The sequence below is a fragment of the Danio rerio genome, chromosome 6, assembly GCF_052040795.2.
Source record: "Danio rerio strain M-AB ecotype USA chromosome 6, GRCz13ab, whole genome shotgun sequence".
Taxonomy (NCBI): Eukaryota; Metazoa; Chordata; class Actinopteri; order Cypriniformes; family Danionidae; genus Danio; species Danio rerio.
The window spans coordinates 56,698,323-56,710,741 of record NC_141026.1 but is presented as its reverse complement, the minus strand read 5'-3'; the positions used below and the strand labels follow the sequence as shown (position 1 = coordinate 56,710,741).

General features: G+C 35.6%; 3 protein-coding genes across 4 annotated transcripts in view; 1 reads left to right on the top strand and 2 right to left on the bottom strand.

Moving 5' to 3' along the window:
• The window catches only part of pkp1b (plakophilin 1b), a 44,401-nt gene extending 36,323 nt beyond the window's left edge, over nucleotides 1–8,078 (bottom strand). Inside the window, exons 1-2 of the mRNA XM_087258193.1 lie at nucleotides 7,786–8,078; nucleotides 2,819–2,916 (exon numbers count right to left, since the gene is read on the bottom strand). Of these exons, the coding sequence (XP_087114319.1) occupies nucleotides 2,819–2,916; nucleotides 7,786–7,978 (291 nt within the window). The 5' untranslated portion in view covers nucleotides 7,979–8,078. The remainder of the gene's footprint in view (nucleotides 1–2,818; nucleotides 2,917–7,785) is intronic.
• The window catches only part of slc12a5a (solute carrier family 12 member 5a), a 2,560,186-nt gene that overhangs the window by 1,891,838 nt on the left and 655,929 nt on the right, over nucleotides 1–12,419 (top strand). The gene's annotated exons all lie outside the window — the stretch shown is intronic.
• Nucleotides 1–12,419, bottom strand: part of anks1ab (ankyrin repeat and sterile alpha motif domain containing 1Ab) — a 413,081-nt gene that overhangs the window by 49,854 nt on the left and 350,808 nt on the right. The window lies entirely within an intron of this gene.

The following is a 12,419-nucleotide window of genomic DNA, read 5'->3' as shown; positions in this document are numbered from 1 at the left end:
CATTGTACAAAAAAATTCCACACAATTAAGTCCACTTGTTTTTACATATTTAAGTGGACTGAAGATAAAACAATTAAGTTGTGCCTCCAAAAACATCAAGAATTGTGTTGTTTCAGCTCATTTTAAGACAAACAGCATATTAACAAAGAGCAAAAATAAAGATTTTTTTTCTGCTTGTTCAAACTACTTGCGTAAAATAAGCTGATACAACACGATTCTTCAGAGTTTTTGGGGACAACTAACTGTTTTATGTTCATTCCACTTAAATTTGTAAAAACAAGACAACTTAATAGATTTGTGTTTGGACAACATGAATGGATGGGATGGGACTCTGAATTTTTACTGTGTATTGTTGTTTTTATAAGAAGATCATTGAAAATATTGAAAAAAATATATACAGAGCATAAAAGTATTGATAGCGCTTCACTTTTTCCACATTTGTTTATGTTACAGCCTTATTTCAAAATGGATTAAATTGATTTATTTCCTCAACATTCTACACACAATACCCCATAATGACAATGTGGAAAAAGAGTTTTAGAAATTGTAGCAAATTTATTAAAAATAAAAAACCTGTAAAATCACCTGTACATCAGTATTTACAGGCTTTGCTCAATACTTTGTTGATGCACCTTTGGCAGCGATTACAGCCTCAAGTCTTTTTGAATTTGACGCCACAAACTTTGGCTCCTGTCTTGGGGAATTTGTGCCTATTCCTCTTTGCAGTACCTCTCAAGCTCTGTTAGGTTGGACGGGAAGCGACGGTGTACAGCATATTTTCAGATCTCTCCAGAGATGTTCAATAGGATTTAGGTCTGGGCTCTGGCTGGGCCACTCAAGCACATTCACCGAGTTGTTGTGAAGCCACTCCATTGATATTTTGGCGGTGTGCTTTGGGTCATTGTCCTGCTGAAAGATGAACCATCACCCCAGTCTGAGGTCAAGAGTTCTCTGAAGCAGGTTTTCATTCAGGATGTCTCTGTGCATTGCTGCATTCATCTTTCCCTCTATCCTGACTAGTCTTCCAGTTACTGCTGCTGAAAAACATCCCCACAGCATGATGCTGCCACCACCATGCTTCACTGTAGGGAAGCTATTAGCCTGGTCATGAGCGCTGCCTGGTTTTCTCCAAATATAACGCCTGGCATTCACTCCAAAGAGCTCAATTTTAGTCTAATCAGACCAGAGCATTTAGTTTCTTATGGTCTGGGAGTCCTTCAGATGCCATTTGGCTTCCATCTGGCCCCTCTACCATACAGGCCTGATTGGTGGATTGCTGCAGATGGTTGTCCTTCTGTAAGGTTCTCCTCTCCCAGAAGATCGCTGGAGCTCAGACAGAGTGACCATCAGGTTATTGATCACCTCCCTGATTAACGCCCTTCTCCCCGATCACTCTGCTTAGATGGCCGGCCAGCTCTAGGAAGAGTCCTGGTGGTTCAAAACATCTTCCACTTAGGGATGATGGAGGCCGCTGCGCTCATTAAAACTTTCAGAGCAGCAGAATTTTTTCTGTAACCTTCCCCAACCTTGTGCCTCGAGACAATCTTGTCTCGGAGGTCTACAGACAATTCCTTTGTCTTCATGCTTGGTTTGTACTTTAACATGTCACGGCAAAGGCTGTGAATACTGATGTACATGTGATTTTTCTGGTTTTTTATTTTTAATAAATTTGCAACAATTTCAAAAACTCTTTTTTCACATTGTCATTATGGGGGATTGAGTGTAGAATTTTTAGAAAATAAATGAATTTAATCCATTTTGGAATAAGGCTGTAACATAAACAAATGTGGAAAATTGAAGCGCTGTGAATACTTTCCGGATGCAATGTATATACAGTTGAAGTCAAAATTATTAGCCCCCCTGAATTATTAGCGCCCCTGTTTATTTTTTTTCCCCAGTTTCTGTTCAACAGAGAGTAGATTTCTTCAACACATTTCTAATCATAGTAGTTTTAATAACTCATCTCTAATAACTGATTTGTTTTATCTTTTCCATGATGACAATAAATAATATTTTACTTGATATTTTTCAAGACACTTCTATACAGTTTAAAGTGACTTTTAAAGGCTTAACTAGGTTAATTAGGTTAACTAGGCAGGTTAGGGTAATTAGCGTTATTGTATAACGATGGTTTGTTCTGTAGACTATCGGAAAAAAAAGTTAGCTTAAAGGGCTAATAATTTTGTCCTTAAAATGGTGTTTAAAAAAATTAATAACTGCTTTTATTTTAGCTGAAATAAAACAAATAAGACTTTCTCCAGAAGAAAAAAACATTATCAGACATGCTGTGAAAATTTCCTTGCTCTGTTAAATATAATATGGGAAATATTTAAAAAAGCAACAAAAATTCAAAGGGGCGCTAATAATTCTGACTTCAACTGTATGTATATGAGCATGTGGTTACAAAGGTGGTTTGACATTTCACAGGTTTCTATTGTGATGTCTTGAATAGGCATCTCAAATGAAATGTTCAGCCTTGTGAATGAACAAAAATCTGTTTTAGCCACCCCAACTGTGGGAAAGTACACAAAAAAGAAAAAGATTTTAGCTGCATGTTTAAACTACATATTTAAAATGAGCTGAAAACCCATTCTTGAGGTTTTTTTTTTTTTTTTTTTGGGGGGGGGGGGGGGCAACTTAATTAGTTTATGTTAAATCCACTTAAATTTGATAAAATAAAAAAGTTATGTTGATCCATTTGTGTTAAGACAATATGAAGGAATTGTGTGGAACCCAGCATTTTTACAGTGTAAAAAACAGGGCTAATGAAATATGAATGCAAATACACACAAAACTAATGAATAAACGTTTGGTTTACCCCATTTGTCATGTTTCCTCCTCTGTTGAACGAGGGTCCACTGAGAGATGTGCCAGGAGAAAACTTGAAGTCGTAAAACACACTGTCCCCTTCTGGACCTGCAGATGAAGAACATGTTTTTAGAGCAGTTCTGCAAAGCTCATCTAAAATACAATGTGCTTTCAGGGCCATTTTGAACATTTGCTGTATTAAAAGACAAATCGAAAACCTAGAACTATGATGTACGTATGATTAACAAAAATATTACAGAATTGTAAATAATGCAGTTAGGAGATTATTACAAGAACAACATTCACAACTACAAATAAAAAATCTGTAGTTTAAAACTCATAACTTTGATGCACCTATGATGAACTTGTTACTAAGGTAATACAGTATAGTAATGCAGTTGAGATTCATTCATTCATTCATTTTCTTGTCGGCTTAGTCCCTTTATTAATCCGGGGTCACCACAGCGGAATGAACCACCAACTTATCCAGCAAGTTTTTACGCAGCGGATGCCCTTCCAGCCGCAACCCATCTCTGGGAAATGCAGTTAAGATATTCTTACAAAAACAACGTTCACAGATACAAATACAAATGTAAAGCCTGTCAAATTTAAAATCTGTAACTATAATGTTCCTATGCTGAATTTGTAACTACGATATCACAGTAGTAAATTTGCAAATATTAAGATATTCTTAGAAAAAAACAACATTCACAGATGCAAATACAAGTTAAAAAGCTGTCAAATCTAAACTATTATGCCTATGATGAACTTGTAACTGAGGTATTACAGTATAGTAAATAAGCAAATGTTGCAGTTAGGATATTATTACAAAAACAACACTCAGAGATTAAAGCCCCGTCATATTTAAAACCTAGAATTATGATTACCTTAAAGTAAATGAACAAATATTGTAGATAAGAAATTATTACAAAAGCAACATTCACAAACAAAACTGCAAATATAAAACCTGTATAACCTAGAACTATGATGAACTTAATGAGCCAATACTACTACTGTTATTTATTACAAAACTATTAAAATTTAATTTATAAACCATTTCTAGGCTTCTAAACTAGCCTTTATTTATGTTAATTTTTTTAATAAGTCATTAATATTTTAAAGGGTCAATAAAATCCAATTTTCTGCTTTGTACTTTTTTACACTATTAATTATACATACAGTTGAAGTCAGAATTATTATCCCCCTTTGTATTGTTTTTTTTTTTTAATATTTCCCAAATTATGTTTAACAGAGCAAGGAAATTTTCACAGTATGTCTGATAATATTTTTTCTTCTCGAGAAAGTCTTATTTGTTTTATTTCGGCAAAAATAAAAGCAGTTTTTATTTTTTTTTAAAATCATTTTAAGGTCAAAATTATTAGCCCCTGTAAGCTATATTTTTTCCAATAGTCTACAGAACAAACCATCGTTGTACAATAACTTGCCTAATTACCCTAACCTGCCTAGTTAACCTTATTAACCTAATTAAGCCTTTAAATGTCACTTTAAGCTGAATACTAGTATCCTGAAAATATCTAGTCAAATATTATTTACAAAGATAAAATAAATCAGTTATTAGAGATGAGTTATTAAAACTATTATGTTTAGAAATGTGCTGAAAAATCTCCTCTCCGTTAAACAGAAACTGGGGAAAAAACAAACAGGGGGGCGAGTAATTCTGACTTCAACTGTTTATCATAGACTAAACATCCCATTTTTGTGTCTGTAACGAATCACATTTATAAAAGCGATTCTGTACAAGCATAATTAATGTCAACTGATTCAAATAATATTTGTGAAAATAAAATGTCCTAATGTAGGGGACTAATATTCCGTCATCGTTCAGCATAACAGCCTAACAACCTACTTATTATGACTGGTTAATATATAGCTGCTGTATCACAGCAACTATAGAATTAACAAACCTGACTAAATACTGATTAAAGTACTTTTACTACTGCATGGTTCATAGTATTAACTATATTTTTTGCAAGTGGGTAGTATCATGGTAGACAGTTCATAGGGGGAAAATATTTTTATTTTTGGACGGTCGATCTATTACCATATTTATTAATGTGCCATTGCCAAAAGACTGAAATACTACTTGGTAAGACAATCGATATCTGATGTGGCTACTGAAAATATGCGTTGTTTGGGTATTCTCTGTGTTATTTTTCCTTGGTTTAGATGGCCACCAGAATCTGTTTAGTAATAGTAAATTTACATATAGGCCTACTGTATTTCACATCTTTAGGAATTTACTATCTTTGCTCCTGATTTTAGACAATAGCCTATATATAGGCCTAATAAAACTACCCAATACAGTTTTATTCAAATACCCGTAGGATATATTATACCAGGGGTGTCCAAACTTGGTCCTGGAGGTCCAGTGTCCTGCATATTTTAGTTCCAACCCCAATTAAACACACCTGAGTTAGCTAATCAAGCTCTATCGAGGTATACTAGAAACTTCCAGGCAGGTGTGTTGAAGGAAGTTGGAGCTATGCAGGACACAGACCCTCCAGAACTGAGTTTGGACATCCCTCTAGTATACAATACACAAACTAAAGAACAATTCTGCATTTATTACAGTTTATCAACTCACTAGTTAATGTTATACTACCGTATAACATTACCGTTACTAAAGCTATGGTTAAAAAAAAAACCTTACTGTAGCTTGTTTTAGTTAAAAAAAACTTGACTAAATCCTGCATAGTAAGGGTGCACTCACTAGTGGGTGATGAGGCAAGTCTGTACACACTCCTACTGCAGTATTTACAGTAGAATCAAAATAACTGAGAAAAACGAAATAAGGCTTAATAAAAATAAATGATCCGATAGTGAAGTTTTCTGTAGGGAAATATTGTAGGATATGTTATACAATGCATAACAGTGTAACGTAGCAGCAAAAAACCTAAAGAATAGGCCTACTACAGCATTTGTTAGTTTAGAAGCTCACTAATAGTATAGCATTCATAACAAAGTGTTTTAAATACTATAATACACTTTACTATAGCAGGGTTTAAAAACACAATAGTATTACTGCAACTTTTTTTCCATGTGATATGGATATTATTTCCATATAATATCTACAATGCACATTTTGCTAATCCTAAAAAAGAAAAACTCAAATAAATCCTGTATAACAAGTGTACACTCAGTAGTGGGCTATGAAGAGAGTGCGGACACACTCTTACTGCTGTGTTCAAAATCAAAATAACTGAGACCGTATAGACGGAATAGGCTTAATAAAAATAAATGAACCAATAGTGAAATTTTCAACACAACTACTGTAGGATATATTATACAATACATAATAAAAAAAAACTAAAGAATAGGCCTACTACAGTGTTTGTTAGTTTATCCACTCACTAGCATTCATTAAGTGTTATAAATATAATACACTTTACTATAGTATGGTTCAAAAACACAGTGGTTTTACTGTGATGGTCCGTTTGTTGAATTTAAGTTACACTGCATCTACATGCCAACTAAGTCTCATTAGATTGTAAGTAGACTGTTAGATTGGGGTTAGGGTAATTGACATGTACTTGCAAGTTTCTTATAGTCAGTTAAATGTCTGTTGAAGGAGCAGCATCAGCAGATATTAAGCAGACAGTCTACTTATACTCAAATGGACCATCAATGTTTCCATGTGGATATGAAATATCCAAAATGAACATTTTGCTAATGCCGTAAAAGAAAAACTCGACTAAATCCTGTACAGCAAAGGTGCACACAGTAGTAGCATTCATAATAGCATTCATTTAAAAAAAAGTTGTAAATACTGTAATACACTTTACTATAGTATAGTTCAAAAACCCAAAAGTTTGCCTATTTACTGTAGCAAATGTTCCATGTGGAACAGTGGTGTAGTCCTTGCTATACGCATGTATACTCAGTATGCTTACTTTTTTCCACGAGCTGTTTGGGTATTACCACTTCTGAAGATAAATAATTAAGTATACTCTCGGTATACTCACTCGTTTTTTCTGATTAAACTTCACTGAAAAAGTGTTGCATGCAGAACTGTTGCAAACAAATTAATTGTGTTCAATTTAAACAAACAAATTAAGTTTAATAATGTTCAACTTAATTTGTTTGTTTAAACTCAACACAAATAAATTGTTTACAACCGCTTAACGTAAATAAATTGAGTAAATCCAAGAAATCATCTCTGAATAATTTTTTTTCAGTGTTCCTTAATTTACGTGTATTCTTGTCCCCTTCAACTGTATACCAAACTATTATTCTGCTTATTCTTTCTATATACACACACACACACACACACACACACACACATATATATATATATATATATATATATATATATATATATATATATATATATATATATATATATATATATATATATGTGTGTGTGTGTGTGTGTGTGTGTGTGTGTGTGTGTGTGAGACACATTTTTCTTTGTTTACCCCAAAAGGTTCTGCTCCTGATCCACCCTAAAATGAAAATCCTAAAATCGCCCCAGTAAAACAGTATTTCACATTTGTCTTAATTGTGCAGCCACAGTGAACAACACTATACAGTAGGCTATTTGATGAGGCAAAGACTACTCATAAAATCGTGTGACAATGTGCGATTTAAAAGGGTAACAAAGTACAATTAGGCTATATAAACGCGACAGCACAAGACAGAATCCTAATAGTTCGGTTCAAAACAAGCATGCACGAATGCACAATTAAAAATAATGGCTGATTTATGTTTAAAGAAACCTATAAAACATGCATATATCCAATGAATCAAGGAAACATTGACTTGATTGAAACGTCGTTTCTTTGCTTACTTTTATTAAAAATTTGTGTCGGGTGTAATAGTACACCACCTTTTTTAGAAATACACCACTGATGTGGACATTCAGTAAATTATAGAAAATTTTAATTCTGGTAATTCCGTAAAAGAAAAACTCGACTAAATCCCGGATAAGAAGCGACTTGTGCGATGTGGTGCACTTACTAGTGGGCGAGGTGGCGAGTGCGGACACACTCTTGCTCTTGCTCCTGTATTTGGACTTGCTCTTCTTGATGGTGTGCACCTGCTCCAGCACCCGCTGCTGCGCGGATCTATGCTCGATGTCGGACGGCACCGCCAGGGACGTGTCCTCCATATTCCCCAGAGACAGGGCCGATTTTAAAGGTTCGGGCATCATTTTGTCTTTAGTCTCCGCTCCAGAGACAGGCGAGGTCCGATTCGTAAAGCTCCAGGTATCTGTTGCTGCGTCTCGGTGTGGCTGCTGAGTGTGTGTGTGTGTTTGATCCGGGGATTGACTCACAGAGAGACCCACCTGGTCCAGCCCTCACACACGCCCTTATGACGAGTGAGCGAAACCCATTCAACACCTGTCCCGCTCCCGATAACACCAGCACATCATTAATGATGGAACAAAGTGTCACTTTTAATAAGGAGCAAGCTTTCAAGTACCTGTTTTCTGTTCAATACGGGAAAAGGCGTAGCTAAGCAGGAGATGTTCTTATTCACAAAGCAGCAGCTTTAATATGCCTTTAGAGAGTAAATGACGAAATAATGAGCTAGAGATAGTAAGAAAAAAATAACATGAGGAAAAAGTAATGTTAACAAATGCTTTTTATGTTAATTTTACTTATTTTAACACGTTAATCAGGTTAAGAAAAGTTTAGCTTAACAGTTTAGTCAGTTTAAATAATGTAAATTGAGATTACTAAAAGGTCATTTGATTCAACTAAAATCATAAGGCTGATGTTCTTTTTAGAGTGTGGTAAACTGGAATCTAATGTATTTTAGCATTTGATTTGAGAATGTATAGAGATTGAAATTTAGATTTTATTATTTATTATAATATTTTATAATAACGAAATTAAAACAAGTATCAGACGAGCTGAAAACTCTACTCTAAATTTTAGCAAGCTAGGGCGTAGATTCGCTCTTGACATCAAGTCAGAATTATTAGCCCCTCTTTGAATTTTTTTTTTTTCTATTTTAAATAGTTCCCAAATTATGTCGAGCAGAGCAAGGACATTTTCACAGTATGTCTGATAATATTTTTTCTTCTAGAGAAAGTCTTATTTGTTTTATTTCAGCTAGAATAAAAGTTTAATAAAATGTTAAAATTTTTTAAAGAACAAAATTATTAGCCCCTTTAAGCTTACTTTTTTGATAGTCTTCAGAACAAACCATCAATAACTTGCATAATTACCCTAACCTGCCTAGTTAACCTAATTAGCCTAGTTAAGCCTTTAAATGTCACTTTAAGCTGTATAGAAGTGTCTTGAACAATATCTAATTAAATATTATTTACTGTCATCATTTCAAAGATAAAATAAATCAGTTATTAGAAATGAGTTATTAAAACTATTATGTTTAGAAATGTGTTGAAGAAATCTTTGCTCCGTTAAACAGAAATTGGGGAAAAAATAAACAAGTCTAATAATTCAGAGGGGCTAATAATTCTGACTTCAACTGTACATAGAGCACATGCACTGAACAGCACAAATTCTGTTTCAAGCTTTTTAAAACATGAATAAAGTACTTAATAATATAAAATAAACACTTAATAATACAAATAACAATCCCGTGTCATGCTGCAAAAGTCAACTTACATGATTTTACAGCAGTCAGGCCTTGAGGAGGAATGAATGTAGAGAAACTTATGAAGGTGTGTGATGCAATTTTACTGTTTTATCCCGATTTATTGTTTTTCATAATCATGGTGGCCAAAATCAAAACTGAATTTTAAATAATTGCATAGCCTTGGTTAACAGTATTACGATGAACTAGTAGCGAACTTGATTTGGTGAACGTGTTAAGAGTTGACGGAGCATTACTTTATTTTGAAGTTGATTAAATTATTGACAGCACCATTTCAGTAATTGGTGGATATTGGTGGGGACACTTTCCCTCCGTCCATGCCAATTCTACACCCTTGCATTTTAAAGTCAATCCTTGGTCTCACTTTATATTAAGTGGCCTTAACTAATGGGAAGCGACGGTGTAGAATTTCAGGTTGGGGTTGGGGGTGTCTATTTTACCGCCCTAGACGCGGCTATAACTGAGGCGCGGGTGGCGAGGGTAATTTCGGGGACGCCGCTCTCTATATTCTGCCACCCTAGACGCGGATATAATTGTGGGCGCGGGTGGCGAGGACAGTTTCGGGGACACCGCTCTCTCTATTCTGCCACCCTAGATGCGGATGAGGGCGTGGGTGGCGAGGGTAGTTTCTGGAACGCCGCCCTCTCTATTCTGCCGCCTAGGTTGCCTCTATGGAAGCTCCGGCCCTGTCTAGGAAGAGTCCTGGTGGTTCCAAACATCTTTCACTTAGGGATGATGGAGGCCGCTGTGCTCTTTGGAACTTTCAGAGCAGCAGAAATTTTTTTGTAACCTTCCTCAGCGTTGTGCCTTGAGACAATCCTGTCTCGGAGGTCTACAGACAATTCCTTTGTCTTCATGCTTGGTTTGTGCTTCGACATGCAATATCAACCCTGGGCCTTTATATAGACAGGTGTAGCCTTTTCAAATCACGTCCAATCACATGAGTTTACCAGAGGTGACTCCAATTAAGCTGCTGAAAGATCTCAAGAATGATTAGTGGAAACAAAATGTATCTGAGCTCAATTTAGAGCTTCACTGCAATTTTGGTGACACCAGACCCCATGGGTCTGTGTGCATTCAGGTTTAAGTCCCCATCAGGATATAAAAACACACACACACACACACACACACACACACACACACACACACACACACACACACACACACACACACACACACACACACACTTTCACCACTTTCTCTCTATAAGTGACTTCTCTTTGCAAAGCTTTTCTCCTTTAATTGATTTAAGTCGTCAATCCAGTTGTGGCAGGAACGTTTAGTGACCTGCCCTTTCAGATAAAGGCCGCCTAGAGAGGATTAAATCTCAACAAATGATGAGTCTTGAGCATCAGGACAGTGTTCTAGCACTCTCAGACAGCATAAGTTGTACTTTTGACTGTATTTATCTGAGAGACTGTTTACCAATATGAAGAATGCAGTGATCATGTGCATCCCTGAGGCCATGAGCTGAAGTGCTGAGAATCTCCATGAGTAAGATGGAGACTCATCAGATGTCAGGGCTGCAGACGGCATTACTAACAGCTCATGTGCAGACAGCAGGGCCAGACACACCCTTGATAGAGCTCTGTATGGGCAGGTCTCGCTTTACATGTGTGTCATCGCTAATGTTACAACACGCCAGCGAGTGCACTGAGAAAGTCAATGGGAAGGTTCTGGGGTTTGTCCCATTCTCTGAGACCAAACAGGAGGAGAGTCACTTTCGTTGATTCTTAAGTGCATAAATAAGCATTAAAAATGCACACAAAGCATAATTCTCCTGCGATTATTAAGTTGCGTGCACAATTAGCTGACTTTACTTTAAAAAAGCGAATAAACCCAGTGTTTTTAAAGTGACTGAATGACTTTACAGGTGGTTCATTCTGCTGTGGCGGCCCCTAAAAAATCAGAGAGTAAGCCAAAGCAAAGTGAATGAATGAATAATTGGGTATCACTTTATTTTGATATTTACCTTTAGTGATAGTCCCTTTATTGAATTTAAGTTACATTGCATCTACATGCCAACTAATTATCACTATATTATAAGAAGACTGTTGGGTTGGGGTTAGGATTGGGGTTCAGGTTAGGTTTAGTCTAAGTTGACATGTACTTTCAAAGTTTCATATAGTCAGTTAAATGTCTGTTGAAGGAGAAGTATCAGCAGATATTAAGCCAGACAGTCTACTAATATTTAAATGAGAAGTAATTGACATGTAATTGCAATGCAACTTTTAGTCAATAAAATGTGCAACCGGCACCATCAAAATAATTGCCTTTACTTTAAAAAAAGTGAGTAAACCCACTGATTTTGAAGCAATTAAATGACTTTACAGGTGATTCTTTCTGCTGTGGCGACCCCTGGGATTAAGCCAAAGAAAATTTCATTAATGAATAATTGACTTTACTTTAAAAAAGTAAGTAAAGCTATTTCTTTTAAAGTGATTAAATGACTTTACAGATGGTTCATTCCACTGTGGCAACCCCTAATAAATCATGGACTAAGCCAAATGAAAGTGATTGAATAAATAATTGACTTTACTTTTTAAAAAGTGAGTAAATCATTTATTTTAAATAGTTTAAAATACTTTACAGGTGGTTAATTCCAACGCAATGTCACGGCAATTCATAGCTTTTTGATATAGTGGCTAAATGGTACAATATAATTCGTCCAATTTTGTACGATTTGCTCAACACCCAATAACTGTAGGGGTGGGTGCCATGCCTCCTTTTTAAAATCGTACATTTTTGTACGACTGAACTCGTAAACTGACAAAATGTAAAACACTTACATTTCCTCATAAGAAAGAATCTTAGTAAGAAAAGCATTTTTTGCAGTGTGGGTCTCAAACTCAATTCCTGGAGGGCTGCAGCTCTGCAGTTTTGCTCCAACCCTAATCAAACACAACTGATGCAACTAATCAAGATATTGAAGACTCTTTTGATTAGGGTTAGAGCAAAACGGAGCTGCAGCCTTCCAGGAGTTTGAGACCTATGTCATGAAGGTTTGAAAGCATATAATGGTGAGT